Consider the following 17,996-nt stretch of genomic DNA (forward strand, 5'->3'; position numbering starts at 1 on the left):
ACCATCATAGGCATACATCTAGTGCTTTTAAATAATAATGAACCCACTAATAGGTGTTTCTATGATAAATATATAACTGTGTAATACAAAATTGAAATCCACCAAACCAAATAGCTCAAACTAGCGATTTCATAGTACTTATCTCAGGCACTCCTCAATTGCACAACAGTTCTCCAGTTAGTAATTCTCCCCGTAGATGTTCCTAGCACGTCTTCGCCGCCAGGAAAGTAAGGCTCAACTGTGCCCAGTTTCAGGTATATTCCCTTCCTCAGGTGCCAATTCTTTGGGGTCTATGAAAACAATGTCCATACTCAACAAGTGAGGAGAAAATGCCTTAGAGAAAATCACTGGCGCCGCTAGTGAACACTAGATGTATGCCTATGATGGTGCTAAAGTGGCTTGAGAAATAGCCCTTTCTACACTGGTATAAGCCTAGAATTCGGGTTTTCCGAGACCGATATCTTTTTATCTTTTGCACCGAGGTTACATCTTAAATTTTCTAAAAGTTTTATAGTTGACTTGTTGCCATGCAGTGGTTTGACAACCTTGAAACCCACCATTCCCAATTGGAATAGAGGGAAACCTATTACTTCTATTGTTTATTACCCTCTGGGACAATTTTCATTGTTGTCTATGTTTCTAACAAGCAGGGAAATTGCAAGCACATTTGTTGCCAACTTCAAAGCCGAGGATCACCTGAAAAATAAGGAATGTCAAAGACGCCCTATAGAAGAATAAAAATGATAGAATGGTAGCACACATCATGGCTAAATGGATTTTGGAACACTAATTGACCAAAGCAGAATCATGCTGTGAAGAAACATCCAGGGTATACTAAGATATCTTGTCAAAATATAAAATGGCAGCTTTATATATCTCTGCTAAAGATGTATCATGAAGGCGTGCAATAGATGGGGATTTAGCCCTGAGTGCATGAGTCATCACCAACTCTTGAGGTGGTAGATCCAATTTGAATAGCAAAGCTGAATATATTCTGATACTGAACGGAAGATGGCACACTGGATGCTGGTGTTCTTGGTAAACAGTTAAAAGTACTACACAAAGAGGATGTATTCTGCAAGTAGTGCTGCAAAGTTTTATGGCAGTCTAGGGTATGTAAAGACTGTTCTACTACAGTATAATTTCGTTATAACGGATTTGCTTATAACAGAACCTCGCCTATAGCAGACGAGGTCCGCTGGTCCGGCCGTGCGCCATTATAAACATAATCAAAATCATCGCATATAGCGGACTCGCATATAACGGACTTTCAGATATAACGGACAACCAATTTGGTCCCCAGAGCCGCTTTTAGCTGTAGTTTTCTTCGGCTATAATGGACATGCAGGCTCCACCTACAAGGCGTGTGGCATGCCGGTGATATAGTATCAAAATGCAGCCAAGAAGAAAATGACAGAGTTTTTTCTTCCAGTACAGTACGACATAATGCTTTAGAACATCTTTTAGTGTTCTGGTTTTGCAATCATTTCGTGCCATACCAATGTTTTGCTGAGTTTTGTTCTTGATGTAGCTGATATGGTTGTGTTGTTCATTGTTTGAACGTTGTTTCAAGTTGACCTAAATAAAGTTTTTAAAAAATGCAACTCTGGATATAACGGACCATTTTTCCAGGTCCCTTGAAGTCCGTTATAATGAGATTATACTGTATAGCAAAATAAGGCCTTAAGAGAGAAGATAGAATCACAAACTGATTAATGTGGAATTTAGAGACTATTTTGAGTAGGAATTTGGGATGGGTTCTTAATATAACCTTGTTATGCAGCAATGGAATATAGGGAGGGTAATGAACTACTGCTTCAAGATCACTGGCTCCTTTGAACGAAGAAGTACTGAGCTACTACGATATGTTTAAGGTAGCTTAGGACACTGGCTCAAATGACGATTGTAAAGATTAAGCAAAGAAAAAACGCCGAGATCCCAAAGAAGACGCAGCTTCTGAAGAGGCTGTCTGGCATGGAAATTCCTTTCATGAACTGGTGCACCCATGGTTGGATGGAGATAAGCTTGCCATAGTAGGCTGCCAGCGCTGCCAGGTGACAACTAGAAAACAGACTACTAAAATTACGTTCATCATTCTAATTCTGGAATGGTAGCTGACAGCAAGTCTGTCTTCTTCAGTGCAACCTTTCCTTGAAGCCAGAATAATGCCTTTTACTTCCTGAGAGTCTGGAACTTGAAACAATCCGTTAGCTTTCAATCAGTGGCGTAGCGAGAGTGAGAGGCGTCTGGGGCGGTGGCACCCTTCCCTCCCCAATTCCCCTGCCACGCGCCCCCCTTCCTTTTCCCTGTATCTCTAATCGTTTACCGCCGTGAGCAACAACTTCAACATGCTCCTCGCAACCCCGTCGTCTCTTCCGCTGACGTTATTTCCTATGTGTGGCACCCAGAAGAGACGTCAGCAGGAGAGATGACGAGGCCGCGAGGAGCATGTTGAAGTTCTTGTTGCTTGCGGCGGTGAACTAGAGGGATGGGGAAAGGGAAGGGGGAGCGTGGGGGAAGGGAAGGAGTAGGAAGAGACAGGGGCAGAGAGGAGGAGGGGTGCCAGCACCTCCACAACATGGCACCCAGGGCGGACTGCCTCCCTCTTACCATGCCACTGCTTTCAATATCCATGTTGTGAAATTAGAGATTGCAATCAGAGGTGAAGTAACCTACCTGTGTATTCAGTTAGCAATGCGAGTGATTTCCTAGGTGGACTATTTGGGCCACAGTTGATGACTATATAGAGTGAAACAAATTTGTCAGGGCCAATAATGTACGCCCTGACTCAAAAATTCTTTTGAATAACAAGACAATGTGAGAAATGAAATTACAGTACTAATATTTCTAATAGTGTTAATTATTTCAAGGTATCATAAAAGGTATTCACACACTCTAAGAAAAAGGTAACATAATGTACATAACCACAGAGATGCATTAATAAAGTATGGTTGTGAGATTTGAATAAAATACTGATAAAAGATGTCAACTAATACAGAAGGTTGTGTATACATTGTAATTCGCTTAGAAATAATTTTAATTAAGCGATTAATCAAATATAAATAAAACTTGAACTGATTACTCCCACCCCAGGCCTACCAACATCTTAGAAGCTTCATCGACCGAAGAGGCAACATTGCAGGCCTACTCTGGGACCTTCTGCTGGCTGAATACCTCCCTCCTGATTAACTTCTGGCTTTGCCGGAAGTTGCATTGGAAGGAGGGACTCAGTTGGAGGAAGGTCCCAGAGCAAGCCTGCGATGTCGCCTCTTTGGTCGATAAAACATTTAAGCTGCTGGTAGGCCTGGGATGGGAGTAATCAGTTCACACAACTTCTGATTTCAGATGGACAGTATTCATGGCAGTCTCTAGCCTCCTATGCATGGGGGGGGGGGGGGTGCAACAAAGGATCTAGCCTGCAGAAACTTGCAGCTATATCTCCACAGTGCACAGAGATGGGATATCAGAGCAAAAAGCCAAAGAAAAAATAGCTACAAGAAGCTCCCCTAAGAAAATGCCGGTGCACAGTGCAGTTATACTCCTGCTCTGCTCTGCCCAGCCCAGCCCAACCCAACCCAGGTGGGGCAGGACCTGACTGAGATGACCAGTCAAAACATGCACACATATATAGAACCTGGCCAGGGTCACACATGCACTTACATGGAAAAAAGAAATGTTTCTCTCCTTCAGTTACTAACTGATAAGGGGATGGTGAAGGTCTCCAGCTGTAGCAGGGAGAGTCAGAGAAAGCAGTGTTAATATGGGCATATCAAATAAGAAAAACAGATCATGAGGCTGAAGAAAAGCTCTGCATATCTAGGGAGAGGCCTCTAGAAAGCCCAATTCACTGCCTATGTGGGCCCAATTTCCACCAACAAAAGCAGTTTTGTTCCATTCCACATAAGAATTCAGTCTGAATCTTATGTTAAAAAATAAATACATTTGAGGCTCCAGAGGTCAAGGATCAGTCTGATGCCTCCTGACATTTTAGAGAGAAGGAAAAATCTTGAGTAGAATAATTTGCTCTTCCTTTTCCTCCGCATTGTTCTGGATTAATAGATCTAATTCTGTAGCCAGTAGTTGTACACATGATGGCCTGAAGATTGGAATTTGTTAGAGGTTAGGTGGAAGAGAGGAATGTTTGAGGACAATATTTTGTAGCCCCGATTCATAATCCACAGCACCCTTCTGTCTGATTATGGAATTACATGTCTCTTTGAAAAAATGAATTCTGCTTCTTACTGGAAGACAAAACCAGGTCTGGTTTTAAAAGGTGCTGCAGGCAAAACTGATTACTGCTTTATTTCTCAGGTTCTCTGTCACAAAGCATAAGTCTTGGGAAGCCACCTAACATATGGATGGTACCAATTCCTTGGATAAAATTGTTGGAAATGTTGGTATACAGTTTCCTATAAGGAGAATTTGTACCTCTGTGAAAGTCTGTGCTCCAAGGTCTGGGAAATGAGGAAAGTTCTTTTATAGTGGATGAATTAGCAAAGTAAAAAAATATGTCTCTCAAATTAAGGATATCTCCAATGCATGAAGCATCTGTTAATTAGTCATGGGGATCCTTACAAAGACCAGAGGCTCTCAATCATGCCATTCTTCATGCCACAAAGCACAGTTACTTACCTTAACAGGTGTTATCCAGGGACAGCAGGCAGATATTCTTAACACATAGGTGACGTCACCGACGGAGCCCCGGTACGGACACTTTTAACTAGAAAGTTCTAGTTGGCCGCACCGCGCATGCGCGGGTGCCTTCCCGCTCGACGGAGGAGAGCGTGGGCCCCAGTTAAGATAAACCAGCTAAGAAGCCAACCCGGGGAGGAGGGTGGGTCGTAAGAATATCTGCCTGCTGTCCCTGGATAACACCTGTTACGGTAAGTAACTGTGCTTTATCCCAGGACAAGCAGGTAGCATATTCTTAATGCATGGGTGACCTCCAAGCTAACAGAGAGGGAGGAGGGATGGTTGGCCATTAGGAAAACAAATTTTGTAACACAGATTGGCCGAAGTGCCCATCCCGTCTGGAGAAGGCATCCAGACAGTAGTGAGAAGTGAATGTGTGAACTGAGGAACAAGTGGCAGCTTTGCAGATCTCCTCGATGGGCGTGGAGCGGAGGAAAGCCACAGAAGCAGCCATAGCTCTGACCCTGTGGGCCGTGACAGCACCTTCCAGTGAGAGACCGGCCCGAACATAACAGAACGCAATGCAGACAGCAAGCCAGTTAGAAAGCGTCCGTTTAGAGACAGGGCGACCTAGACGGTTAGGGTCGAAGGACAAAAAGAGCTGAGGGGACGAGCGGTGAGCCCTGGTACGGTCAAGGTAGTATGCAAGGGCACGCTTACAGTCCAGCGTGTGTAATGCCTGTTCCCCAGGATGAGAATGGGGCTTAGGGAAAAAGACAGGTAACACAATGGATTGGTTGAGGTGGAAGTCCGAGACCACCTTGGGAAGAAATTTAGGATGGGTACGCAGAACTACCTTGTCATGGTGAAAAACCGTGAAAGGTGGGTCAGCAACCAGTGCATGTAGTTCACTAACCCTCCTGGCAGAGGTGATGGCAATGAGGAAAAGCACCTTCCATGTCAGAAATTTGAGTGAAGTTGTGGCAAGAGGCTCAAATGGAGGTTTCATGAGGGCTGAGAGAACCACGTTCAGGTCCCAGACGACTGGAGGAGGCTTCAGCGGTGGTTTGACATTGAAAAGGCCTCTCATGAACCGGGAAACCAGGGGATGAGCCGTGAGAGGTTTTCCGAGGATAGGCTCATGAAACGCAGTGATGGCACTGAGGTGGACTCTGATTGAGGTAGATTTGAGGCCAGCGTCGGAGCGATGAGAATCATGGTGGCTCTATCTCTGCGGAGTTTGAACAATGTCCGCAACATCAGAGGTAGTGGAGGAAAGGCATAGAGGAACCGATCCGTCCAGTCGAGCAGGAATGCATCCGGGGCCAGACGGTAAGGAGAGAAGAGTCTGGAACAGAACTGGGGCAGCTGATGGTTGTGAGGAGCTGCAAATAGGTCCACTTGCGGAGTGCCCCAGCGCGCAAAGATGGAGCGGAGTGTGGGAGGATCCAGAGTCCACTTGTGAGGTTGAAGGATGCGGCTGAGATTGTCGGGGGTAATCATCAGTGAGGACATGAAGTCTGCCAATCAAGTGGAGCAGGCTTCGTCCAAGGCAAGACAAATCATGGGCTGCATACGAAGGGGTTTCGTCAGTCGTAAGGCGGAAGTCATTATGCCATTGTATAGATCCATGGTGAGGCCCCACCTGGAATACTGTGTGCAATTCTGGAGGCCGCATTATCGCAAGGATGTGCTGAGACTGGAGTCGGTGCAAAGAATGGCCACCCGGATGGTCTCGGGACTCAAGGATCTACCATACGAAAAACGGCTTGACAAATTACAGCTATACTCGCTCGAGGAGCGCAGAGAGAGGGGGGACATGATCGAGACGTTCAAGTATCTTACGGGCCGCATCGAGGCGGAGGAAGATATCTTCTTTTTCAAGGGACCCACGACAACAAGAGGGCATCCGTTGAAAATCAGGGGCGGGAAACTACGAGGTGACACCAGGAAATTCTTTTTCACTGAAAGAGTGGTTGATCGCTGGAATAGTCTTCCACTACAGGTGATTGAGGCCAGCAGCGTGCCTGATTTTAACGCAAAATGGGATCGGCACATGGGATCTATTCACAGGGCAAAGGTAGGGGAGGGACATTAAGGTGGGCAGACTGGATGGGCCGTGGGCCCTTATCTGCCGTCTATTTCTATGTTTCTATGTTTCTATGTCGGCCAGGGAGTTCTGTTCGCCCTGGATATATACAGCCTTGAGGAAGAGACTGTGGGCCGTGGCCCAGGACCAGATGCGGATGGCCTCCTGACAGAGGAGGGGAGATCCGGTGCTGCCTTGCTTGTTTATGTACTACATGGCGCCCTGGTTGTCTGTGCACAGAAGAAGGACCTGAGGGTAGAGAAGGTGCTGGAAGGCTTTGAGAGCATAGAACATGGCTCTGAGTTCCAGGAAATTGATGTGATGTAGATGCTCCTGAGGGGTCCAGAGACCCTGAGTGCGAAGATCTCCCAGGTGAGCTCCCCACGCATAGGGGGAGGCATCCGTGGTGATGGTCATGGAGTGAGGGGGCAGATGAAAGAGTAGACCCCTGGAAAGATTTGAGGAGTTCAACCACCATTGAAGAGATTGCTGAAGAGACGATGTCACAGAGATGGGATGAGAAAGAGAATCCGAGGTCTGTGACCATTGGTTGGCTAGAGTCCACTGAGGTGTCCTGAGGTGGAGTCGTGCCAGAGGAAGTACATGGACCATCGAGGCCATGTGGCCTAGGAGGACCATCATCTGCCGAGCTGGGATGGAGTGATGAAGGAGCACCTGACGACAGAGATGGAGCAGGGTCCGTTGTCGGTCGGCGGGAAGAAACGCCCTCATCAGAGTGGTGTCCAGAACTGCTCCAATGAATTGAAGTCGCTGTGTGGGAAGCAGATGCGACTTGGGGTAGTTGATCTCGAACCCCAGGAGATGGAGGAAAGAGATGGTGTGTTGTGTGGCTTGCAGCACAAGCGGAGACGTAGGAGCTTTCACCAACCAATCGTCCAAGTACGGGAACACCTGGAGGTTGTGAGACCTGAGGAAGGCCGCCACCACAATAAGGCACTTGGTGAACACCCTGGGTGATGATGCGAGGCCAAAGGGTAGCACTTTGTACTGATAGTGGCGGTGCTGTACCTGAAATCGGAGGTAGCGACGTGAAGTCAGATGGATTGGAATGTGAGTGTAGGCCTCTTTGAGGTCTAGGGAACATAGCCAGTCGTGTTGAGAGAGAAGCGGGTAAAGCGTGGCAAGGGAGAGCATTCTGAACTTTTCCTTGACCAGACACTTGTTGAGGTTCCGGAGATCGAGGATGGGACGGAGGTCTCCTGTCTTCTGGGAACCAGGAAGTAGCGGGAGTAGAATCCCCGACCCCTTTGTCTGGGGGTACCTCTTCGATGGCATTGAGAAGAAGGAGGGATTGGACCTCCCTCAGGAGGAGGGGGGATTGAGAGGAGTGAGAAACAGACTCTATGGGAGGATTGTCCGGTGGAAGAGTCTGGAAATTGAGAGAGTAGCCGTGGCGAATGATGTTGAGGACCCACAGGTCTGATGTGATGACCTCCCAACGGTTGAGGAAGAGTTGAAGACGTCCTCCTATCGGCTGAGGAAGAGGCAAGGATGGTGGGAGACTGGCTATGCCCTGGAGAAAAGAGTCAAAAGGGCTGAGATGGTTTTGACTGCGGGAGAGGCTTGGTCGGTGGGTGAGACTGTGAACGTGCCTGAGTCTGGTGCTGCTGACGAGGCCGGCGAGACTGTTGTTGTTGAGGCGGGTTGAGAGGTCTGGCCGAGAACCTGCGTTGATAGGAAGACTGCTGTTTGTAGGGGCGAGCAGGAGGAGTTTTCTTCTTAGGTTTGATCAGGGTATCCCACCTGGTCTCGTGTGCCTAGAGTTTCTGGGTACTTGAGTCCAGGGACTCCCCAAAGAGTTCATCACCAAGACAAGGTGCGTTGGCTAGGTGGTCTTGGTGATTAATATCGAGGTCAGAAACTCTCAGCCAGGCCAAGCGCCTCATGGCAACAGCCATGGCAGATGCTCGAGAGGTCAGCTCAAAAGAGTCATAAATGGAGCGCACCATAAATTTCCTGAGTTGGAGCAAACTGGAAAGTTGTTGTTGATAAACCGGGACCTTGCGTTCAGGGATGTACTTTTGGAAGGAGGAGAGTTGTTGCACCAAATGCTTCATATAGAAGGAGAAGTGGAAGGTGTAATTATTAGCTCTGTTGGCAAGCATGGAATTCTGATAAAGGCGCTTGCCAAATTTATCCATCGTTCTGCCCTCTCTGCCAGGAGGAGTAGAGGCATAAACACTGGAGCCCTGGGTTTTCTTTAAAGTGGACTCCACTAGAAGGGATTCATGGGGTAGTTGAGGTTTGTCGAACCCCGGGATAGGAATGACCCTATATAAACTATCCAGTTTTCGAGGTGCACCCGGTACCGTGAGAGGGTTTTCCCAATTTTTGTAAAAAGTTTCCCGTAAGATGTCGTGGACGGGTAACTTTAAAAATTATTTGGGGGGTTGTTCGAAGTCCAGGGCGTCAAGGAAAGCCTGGGACTTCTTAGAGTCGGACTCCAAAGGGATAGACAGAGCTGCCGACATTTCTCGTAGAAATTTTGTGAATGAGGACTGTTCAGGTTTGGAACTGGTATCGACCATCGATGGTTCCTCGTCCGTTGATGAAGCCTCATTCTCGGTACCGGGTGGGGATTCTTCCCATAAGTCCGGGTCCCTGACGTCGGTATGCGCGGGACGGGACGGTGGTGCGGATGGCTCAGTATGGCGAGTCTTAGAGAGGGATTTGCCAGAGCGCATCGAGACGGTACCGGGGGAGGAAGATCGGTGCCGGTCCTGGTCTCGGGGGGACTGGTGTCAGTCTCGATGTCGGGTAGGGTCGGCATCAGAGCGTGGTTGCACCGGAGGATGAAGTGGTTCAGCCGCGAGTACTGGCATGGAGGTGTTCAACGGTACCGATGGTGTCGACACCGGTGGTGTGGTGCGAGGCTCGGGCCGGTCCGGCACCGAAAGGAGTGGGGCCAACAGTGTGGGCAACAAGTGCTGGAATTGTTGTTGTAGTTGCTCCTGCAGTTGGGTTTGGAGTATGGCCGCAATGCGGTCGTCCAGAGGGGGCACCGGTACCGCTTTTTTCTTTTTCGGTACCATAGGTGCCGCTCCATGCCCCGGCGATGAGGAGGCCGATGACAAGGCACTCACCAAAATCGGGGCGGAGCGTTTGCGGGGTCGGCGTGATGCCGGGAGGACCGGCGTCGCCAGTGTGGCAGGAGGGCGCTCAAGGGAAGTGGAAGGCTTCTTAGCCGGCTTACCTGGTGCCAGCGACCCCGAGGAAGGATCAGGCGGTGTCGAAGTAGTCGGTGCCGACTTTTGCGATGCCGTTGACGGCGCGGCTGATTCCATGGCAGATCCGGTGCCGAAAAGAATATTTTGTTGGATCTGTCTATTTTTTAATGTACGTTTTTTAAGAGTAGCACAGCGGGTGCAGGTGTCAGCCCGATGCTCTGGACCCAGGCACTGTAGGCACCAATTGTGCGGGTCAGTGAGAGATATCGGGCGTGCACACCGCTGGCACTTCTTAAAGCCCGGCTGAGGGGGCATGAAGGGAAACACGGCCTCCGCAAAATCAAAACCGGAGGCCTGTATGGTGACAACAGGCCCCGCCGGGGCCGGTTCCAAAAATAAAGAGAAAACAAAGTTGTTTTTTTTGGAATTTAAAACGAAAAAGAAACCCGAAGGTAAAAGAAGAAAAAGGAAGACAAAAACGCGAGCGGGAAGGCAAAATCAGATATTTCAACGGCTGTTGAAAAATACATGCGTCTTCTTCGCTCCGCGGAAATGAAGAAACTGGGGACCACGCTCTCTTCCGTCGAGCGGGAAGGCACCCGCGCATGTGCGGTGCGGCCAACTAGAACTTTCTAGTTAAAAGTGTCCGTCCCGGGGCTCCTTCGGTGACGTCACCCATGCGTTAAGAATATCTGCCTGCTTGTCCTGGGATAATGGCTATTACAGCTGATCCAGTAGTGTCATAAGCATTAAAAAGTAGCTTTTATGAGGTAAAAAGTATATTTTTGTATAGATGGTATACTGACTTAACTGCGAAATAAAATCATCTAAAGAAAAATCAGAAGGTTGTGATATCTGGTTAACTAAGTTATTATAAAGCATCTGTAGCTGATAAGCCAATATTAATAAAGTTAACAAGGAGCTCTGGTAAGATTTCCATATTAGAATGTATAAATTTTATCCTTACCTAGGGGCATACTGCAATTAGGCTTGCTGTCTTGGACACTACTGACTGATAAAGGAGCTGGGTGAAGTCATGCCAAAAAGCTGATTTTGAGCATAACATTTTTAGGGGTCTTTACTACAGGTTAAAAGCACTTACTACAGGATGTGCTCTGGTGTTGCATGGTAAATGGACACTTCTATAAAATGTGCATGGAAAATAAAAAGTTTATTTTTCTGAAAGGAGGCGTATCTGGGGAGAGGAGAATGAGCACTAATCAGTTAGCACATGGAGAACTGCCACACTCTAATTGATTAGTATGGGGGGGGGGGGTTTCTTTCCACCTACAAAATAGGAGGCAGTAGAGGCTCATGTGCTAATTTTTCTTTAATGGCCATGAGTTTATGGCAAAACTAGCACATGGCCATTAATTCGGAAAATAGGGAAAAATTGGCCATTTTCCAGCCACTGGGAAAAATGACCTTAGCACACAGGAAAGACTCTCTTAAGGCCCCTTTATGCTACAGTTTAGTAAAAAAGACCCCTTAGAGGGGCATAAGTCCATATAATAAGTAGGTAGCACGGAAACGTCCAAAATGTGTGTGTGTGTGTGTGGGGGGGGGGGGGTTGAGAATGGCCTACCTGTACATTCAGCAGTTTAATCACCCAGATCGCCACTATGTGTATGCTTACAACATATTCCTGACCAAAAAATTGCCCAAGTCCCAAATGCCCAAAACAAGACCTTTTAGGTGAAGGAGGGGCCAGTCCTTTGCCTAAGAGCATGATTCTCTAACCAGCGTCAGTCATAAACAATGCCGGTTAGAAAATTGTGGATGCCTCCCCCCCATCCCCCCAATGATTACAGCAGGAGAGATGCCCAATCTCTCCTACCGCCACTTGCAGCACACCTCTCCCCCCCCCCCGACACTTTGCAGCAGGAGAGATTGGCCATCTCTCCTGCCGCCACCCCCCAAAATCCCCACACAATCGCAACTTCATCGCCAGTCCACCCCCGTCCTTCATCCCCACCCGGATCCCCCACCCCTTCGTCTGAATGGTGGGCCTGGTCCTTCCTGGTGCATTGTGGGATGCACCAGGGAAAGCCCATAAGAGAGGCCTTAGGCACGTGGGCCAACCTAAGATTCCAGCTGGCCCAGGTACCTAAGGCCCCTCCCCGGAGCATCCCACAATGCACTGGGAAGGGACAGGCCCACCACTCAGACAAAGGTGGGCCTGTCGGTCGGCCAGAAGACCCATCTATCCAGCCATCAAAAAAGGTTAGAGGAGGGTATGGGGTGAGGTCCGGGGGGTGGGCTAGGTGGCCCAGAAGGGGTAGATTAGACATTTCTCCTTCTGCGATTGTTACGGGTGCAGGGAGACGGGCTGCCTGGGCTGCTGAGCTGATCGTGGCAACAGCGATCAGCTCAGTGGCCCGATTCAGAACTTATACCTGTTTTGACTTTCTTCTAAGTCAAAACATTTAGGTTCCGTCTGGCAACCTGTCAAAGTTTTTTGGTTATGGCTGCCAGACGACCAAGTCTAGGTCAGCCCACATCCATCCCTATCCACTCCTCCAAAAACACCCCTTTTGACTCTGGGCATACAGCAGCACTGAAAAGGCCTAAGCTGGTTTTAAATACGTCTAAAACCGGTTTGATTATCGTTACTTGGACAACCTGTCATTTTGATCATCAAAGTACTGACTTAGGCTGGTTTTTGGACCTTTTTTGTGTGCGATTATGAGCCCCTTAGTGTTTATATTTATCGGCTTTATTTATTCATATAGGGCTCTTTTTACACCCGATTCCTGGCGTGGCCTTGTTAAAGGAGCCCATGATGTTTAAAACTTCTTTCTTTATATGAGGTTTACAAAGAATATTTATCACATTTGTTGCATGACCATTTTACAGCTTTATCATACATCTATTTGTGAGCCAAGTTTTATTATTGTGCACCCAACTATTTATTTTAGAAAGAAAAAAAGGGTCCTGTTATTTTGAAACATGATGAGAATTCATATGAAATTGCAGTTGTAGAGCATTTCTCTGCAAAGCACCACATGGTGTTTAGCTAGTTAGTTAGTTAAACACCACCTGTGAAAGAAGTAGGGTTTTAATAAGAGTCTAAGCAGGGTCAGGAATAAATTAAGCAAGTACTAGCCAACTACTGGGGTAATACAAGGATTTTTCATTCTGAGGTTGATATTCAGCTAGCAACACTCAACCTTTTGCTGACCTACGCCAGCTTTATGCCTGGAAATTCAATGCTAGGCCATGTCTGGGCTTTGGCATTGAATTTCCAGGTTTTTAGAGCCAGCCAAGTATAGCTGGTTAAGTTCAATATTCAGGATGACTTTTGTGTTGTTACCTTGGCTGGTTAAGTGTTGAATAGTGGCACTTAATGGGCCAAGTGCCAACCCCACCCCAAGAGCACCCCCAAAATAGTCAGTTTTGAAATCAGGGCTAACCAGTTATTTTCAGCAACACTCAAGGCTAGATTCACTAACAACAGCGACTCAATCGCTGTTGGCCAATTTTCCAACAGTGATTGATTCACTATTAAGCTTGCATGCAAACCCACCGACTCAGTTGCTTAGTGAGCGATTGAGATGTGCACAGAGCCCTAACAGTAGTGACAGGGGAAACAGCTATCAGGGCTTCTGCCAGTTTTGTGTTTTGTTTTGTTTTTTAATGGCACAGATATTTTGCGTCTATTACACAAAAAAATATCTGTCCCATTTAAAAAAAAAAAAATAAATAAAATTAATCCCCCACCGCCAGCCCTCCCCTAACACCCCCTGACAAACACAGGCAGAGGCTTAAGTCCCTGATTGGCTCAGATGCTTCAAGCCCCTCCCTTTGGGCAAAGTCTTAGGAGTCTGAGCCAATCAGGAACTCCCTTAGGCTCCCTCTGTATACTGGATAAAGAGCCTAAGGCTCCTCCGTTTTGTATCTGGGATACAGAGGGAGCCTAAGGGAGTCCCTGATTGGCTCAGACACCCAAGACCCTGACCATGGGGAGGGGCTAGAGACATCTGAGCCCATCAGGGCCTTAGGCCCCTCCCCATGCATGAGATGATGCACCAGGGAGGGGCCTAAGGCCTGCACTGCAGATGGCGGCCATTGGAGGAGCAGAAGGGACTGACTGAGCACCCCTCCTGCTCCTGACTAAAGGTACCATGGAGGAGGAGGGCGGGGGGGGGCTGATGGAGGGTGGCCTCCGCTGGCAGGAGGGAGTGGGCATCCCTCCTGCCATATTTAAGTTCGGTGTGGGGGGGAGCGCCTGGTGGCAGGAGGGAGTGGGAATCCCTCCTGCCATTTTTTTAGTTCAGGGAGGGAGGGAGGAGGCACTTTGTTGTGGGTCATTGGGTAGGGCTGTCGGGAGACTTTTTTCTTTTCTTTTTTATTGGGCAGATATCTTGCGTGTGTAATACATGCAAAATATCTGTGTCATTGCAAAAAAAGAAAACAAACAAAATCAGGCAGCAATCGGGTTTTAGGATCGGTAAAACCCGTTGCTAAATAGCCAAGCGATGTAAGTGAATCAATCGCCTGGCTATTTTGAATGGAGTTTCATTAATTTGAATGGCCAGATCAGAAAATGGACAATCGAGGGAAAAACCATGCAGTGGGCCATTTTGTGAATCAGGTCGATTAGCAGCGATTGCTGCTAAACCAGTAAAAACAGGTTTACTGACAATCGCTGACTTTAGTGAATCTAGCCCTTAATCAGTTTGTGAAAATGACCAATTAGCATCAAACATATGATTTAACTGGTTAGAAGTTATTTCTGCTTGGCTAAATTGCTTTGAAAAATCAACTTGGCTCTTTTCTGATCTGAAAAGGTGATATTGCCTTCAAAAGCTAAATCAAACATGCATTAAAAAATATATTTTTTTTTTTTGTTCAGTTTTATTTATATTAAAAAGTGGACTAACACAGCTACCACACCATTTCATGCTGTGTGTAAAAGTACCAAGTTCACATCCCATCAAATAGACTGCAGCTTATCGTATATACTCAAATATAAGTTGATCCAAATATAAGTCGAGACCCCCATTCCCCCCCAAAAAGGAGGAAAAATGGTTGACTTGAATACAAGTTGAGCAGCTCAATAGTCAAGTGTCCTGCCCTGCCAGGTTCTGCACTCAGCCCCCCTCCCTGCCAAGTTCTGCACCCAGCCCCCTTTCCTCCCTGCCCTGCACTCAGTCCTATTCCCTACCATGGTGTGAATCAAGCCCCCTCCCTGCCAGGCTCTGTACACTGTTCCACCTTTCTTCCCTATACCCTCTTCCCTCTAAAAAGAGCCAACATCATCAGTGATGTCACAATGGCTTGACTGTCCCGTACTCCCTTCTGCCCTCTAACCAAGCCAGCAGATTATGGTAACCATTCCCCTTAACTGAAACCACCTAGTGGTAGGCCTGGACAGGAGGGATCCCTCCCGTCTCCTGCCCTGGCCGACACTAATAATTACCACCCTACCTCCTTCCCTCCCTCGCATATCTCTTCCCTTGTGGTCCAGCGTGTATGCGCTGAAATTATCCTTTGTAAACATAGTAATCAGCGGTGTACCCGGGTCGGCACGCAAGAGCTAGCTTTTCGTGCTCCCGGCCAGCCCTGCACTGCTCCTTGATAGGCTGCCGCGGGATTTGCGGTTCTCGCGGTAGCCTATCAAGGAGCGGTGCAGGGCCGGCCGGGAGCACAAAAAGCTTGCTCCTGCGTGCCGGCCCGGGTGTGCAGCTGACTACTACGTTTACAAAGGAGGATTTCTGCGCATACACGCTGGACCACCAGGGAAGAGGTACGCAAGGGAGGGAAGGAGGGAGGGTGGTAATTATTAGTATCGGCCAGGGCAGGAGACGGGAGGGATCCCTCTTGTCCCGGCCTAAGGTAGGCCTCTGGAAGTCTGGGAGGGTTTTGGGTGGTCACTGGGGGATGACCCGAATATAAACCGGGACTCCCATTTTTGGGCCAATTTTTGGGCCCAAAAATCCCGGTTTATATTCAAGTATATACGTTACTTTATTTCAAATGAACAAAAAAAAAAAAAAAAAAGAAAAGGAATTTCTGCAAGAGTCCCTGACATTAGGCAATGATAATGATTCATTACTCTTGGCAGGAAAAAGTGCTCTAGCAAAATCAAAGCTGAGAAGAGAGTAGAGAGGGTTTAAGGTTGTTTCATATTTACTGTCAGCGATATCTAATGAATATTTTTCTTGATCTGGTGGTTTAAAAGGGTTACTAGCTATTTTAGTAATTTGTCCTAGCATTTAAATGGTATGTCTGGTGTACACATAGGTAGGCTGAGGCTTTATTACTAGGTCACTAAGCTCTGTGATTCGTGTTTCACTTTTTTTTTTTTGGGGGGGGGGGGAGGGCATGGAATTGCTATGCAAAATTTAAAAGTTTGCTGTCTAGGTCAAACTCTCCTAAGCATTTGGAGAGCTCAAATTACTGCAATCTGCAAAATCTACATGAAGGATATACGTTATGGAAAGCAAAGTTTATAAGACAAGTTCACGAGCGCAAGTCTGTGTGCAGGCTCTTCGCTATACTAGACAAATGAGCATTTACAGAATCCTGAAGTGGGTGACGTTCTCCACTCACCGCACGGCACGTGGTACGTTCCTTCTGTATATTCATGTCATTTAACAGCCCACAGCAGTTCAGCTGCTTTTCCAGATCCTCCTTTGTCTGGTTTGTCATACTTGCCCAAGTGGCATTTAGCAATTTTTCCTGCCATCAATAACAACAACAAAAAAAGGCCAATTAGGAGATACCACACAATGCAAATACCACCTGAACATCAAGATAATCTTACAGGCATAATAGTTACCAGTCTGAGTGAACCTGCCGAATTATACAGAAAATGACAACAGATAAACACCATATGGTCTTATCCACAATCTCTTCCTCTCCCGTAGGATGTTCTATGTGCTTTCTGGAAGCTTTCTTGAATTCAGAAATAGTTTGGTTCTCCACTGCCTCCACTGGGAGGCTGCTCTACACATATACAGTACCACCTTTTCCTTAGATTACTCCCGAGTCTATCCCTTTCACTTTCATCTCATGCCTTCCACTCCTGAGCTTCCTTTCAGTTCAGAGACTCAGCTGAAGGACCATATGCCAGTACTGCACCATGTAAGATTAATGGGCTGCAATTTATGCACAGATCATCGCCCCAGAATACTTTCTTGTCCAAGTGGTTTAAATGTGGGGTCTTTGCCACAGGGCACTGGTACAATTCAGGGCTAAAATTTAATATAGTCTCTAATTTTCAAGACCCTTAATGGAAATGGGTCAGAATACATCTCCTAGCACAGGAGAGGGCAACCTTGATCCTCACAGGCTACAACCCAGTTGGGTTTTCAGGATTTCCTTGATATGTATACAAATGGAGGCAATGCATGCAAATAGAACTCATGCATATTCACTGGGGGAATACTGAAATTCAAACTGGGTTGCGGCTTTCAAGGACCAAGGTTGCTCACCCCTGTCTCTAAAGTCCTTCCAAAAAGCATCCCCAACCACATCATCTCCACAACCAATCATGTGATAGAACAACCGCCAATGAGCCTTCCCCACACTCCCACAAAGGCTTGTGTTACGTGAAGCCTCTACTTCAGAAAGCAGGTGAAAACCTGGCTGTTCCCCAAGCCTTTAATGGAAGGGGCAACTAACTAGGCATACACTCAAGGACTAATATTAGCTGCTTATAATAAAAGACTTACTTATCACACCCCTCATGCCCAATCAGTTGCTTGCACCTTTTCTGAATGCAGATGCAAGTTTTCCTCAAGTTTTTCACCCTTACCTACCTAATGTCCTGTTACTTTATCATATCTATGTTACACCTCTTCTCTCCCTCTCTGCTGTCTATTTAAGATGTTGTAAATCATAATAAGTGTTGTGTGATAATGTGAAAAATTCTTGATACAAATATAAAGAGTTACTTTTCCAAGAGAAAATAATAATAATAATAATAATAACAGCTTATATACCGCAATACTGTGAAGTTCTATGCGGTTTACAAAAGATTAAGCAAAGGTACAAATTGACTGACTTAAAGAGGGGAAGAAGAAAGAGAAGTAATTAGACAGGAAATTCATTGTTGAGGAGAAAAGTGATCAAAAGGACAG

General features: G+C 46.9%; 1 protein-coding gene across 1 annotated transcript in view; it reads right to left on the reverse strand.

Annotated features, from left to right (window-relative positions):
• The window catches only part of TSPAN31 (tetraspanin 31), a 91,516-nt gene that overhangs the window by 11,342 nt on the left and 62,178 nt on the right, over positions 1-17,996 (reverse strand). Inside the window, exon 4 of the mRNA XM_033936508.1 lies at positions 16,465-16,593. Within this exon, the coding sequence (XP_033792399.1) occupies positions 16,465-16,593 (129 nt within the window). The remainder of the gene's footprint in view (positions 1-16,464; positions 16,594-17,996) is intronic.

The sequence above is a fragment of the Geotrypetes seraphini genome, chromosome 3 (genome assembly GCF_902459505.1).
Source record: "Geotrypetes seraphini chromosome 3, aGeoSer1.1, whole genome shotgun sequence".
NCBI lineage: Eukaryota > Metazoa > Chordata > Amphibia > Gymnophiona > Dermophiidae > Geotrypetes > Geotrypetes seraphini.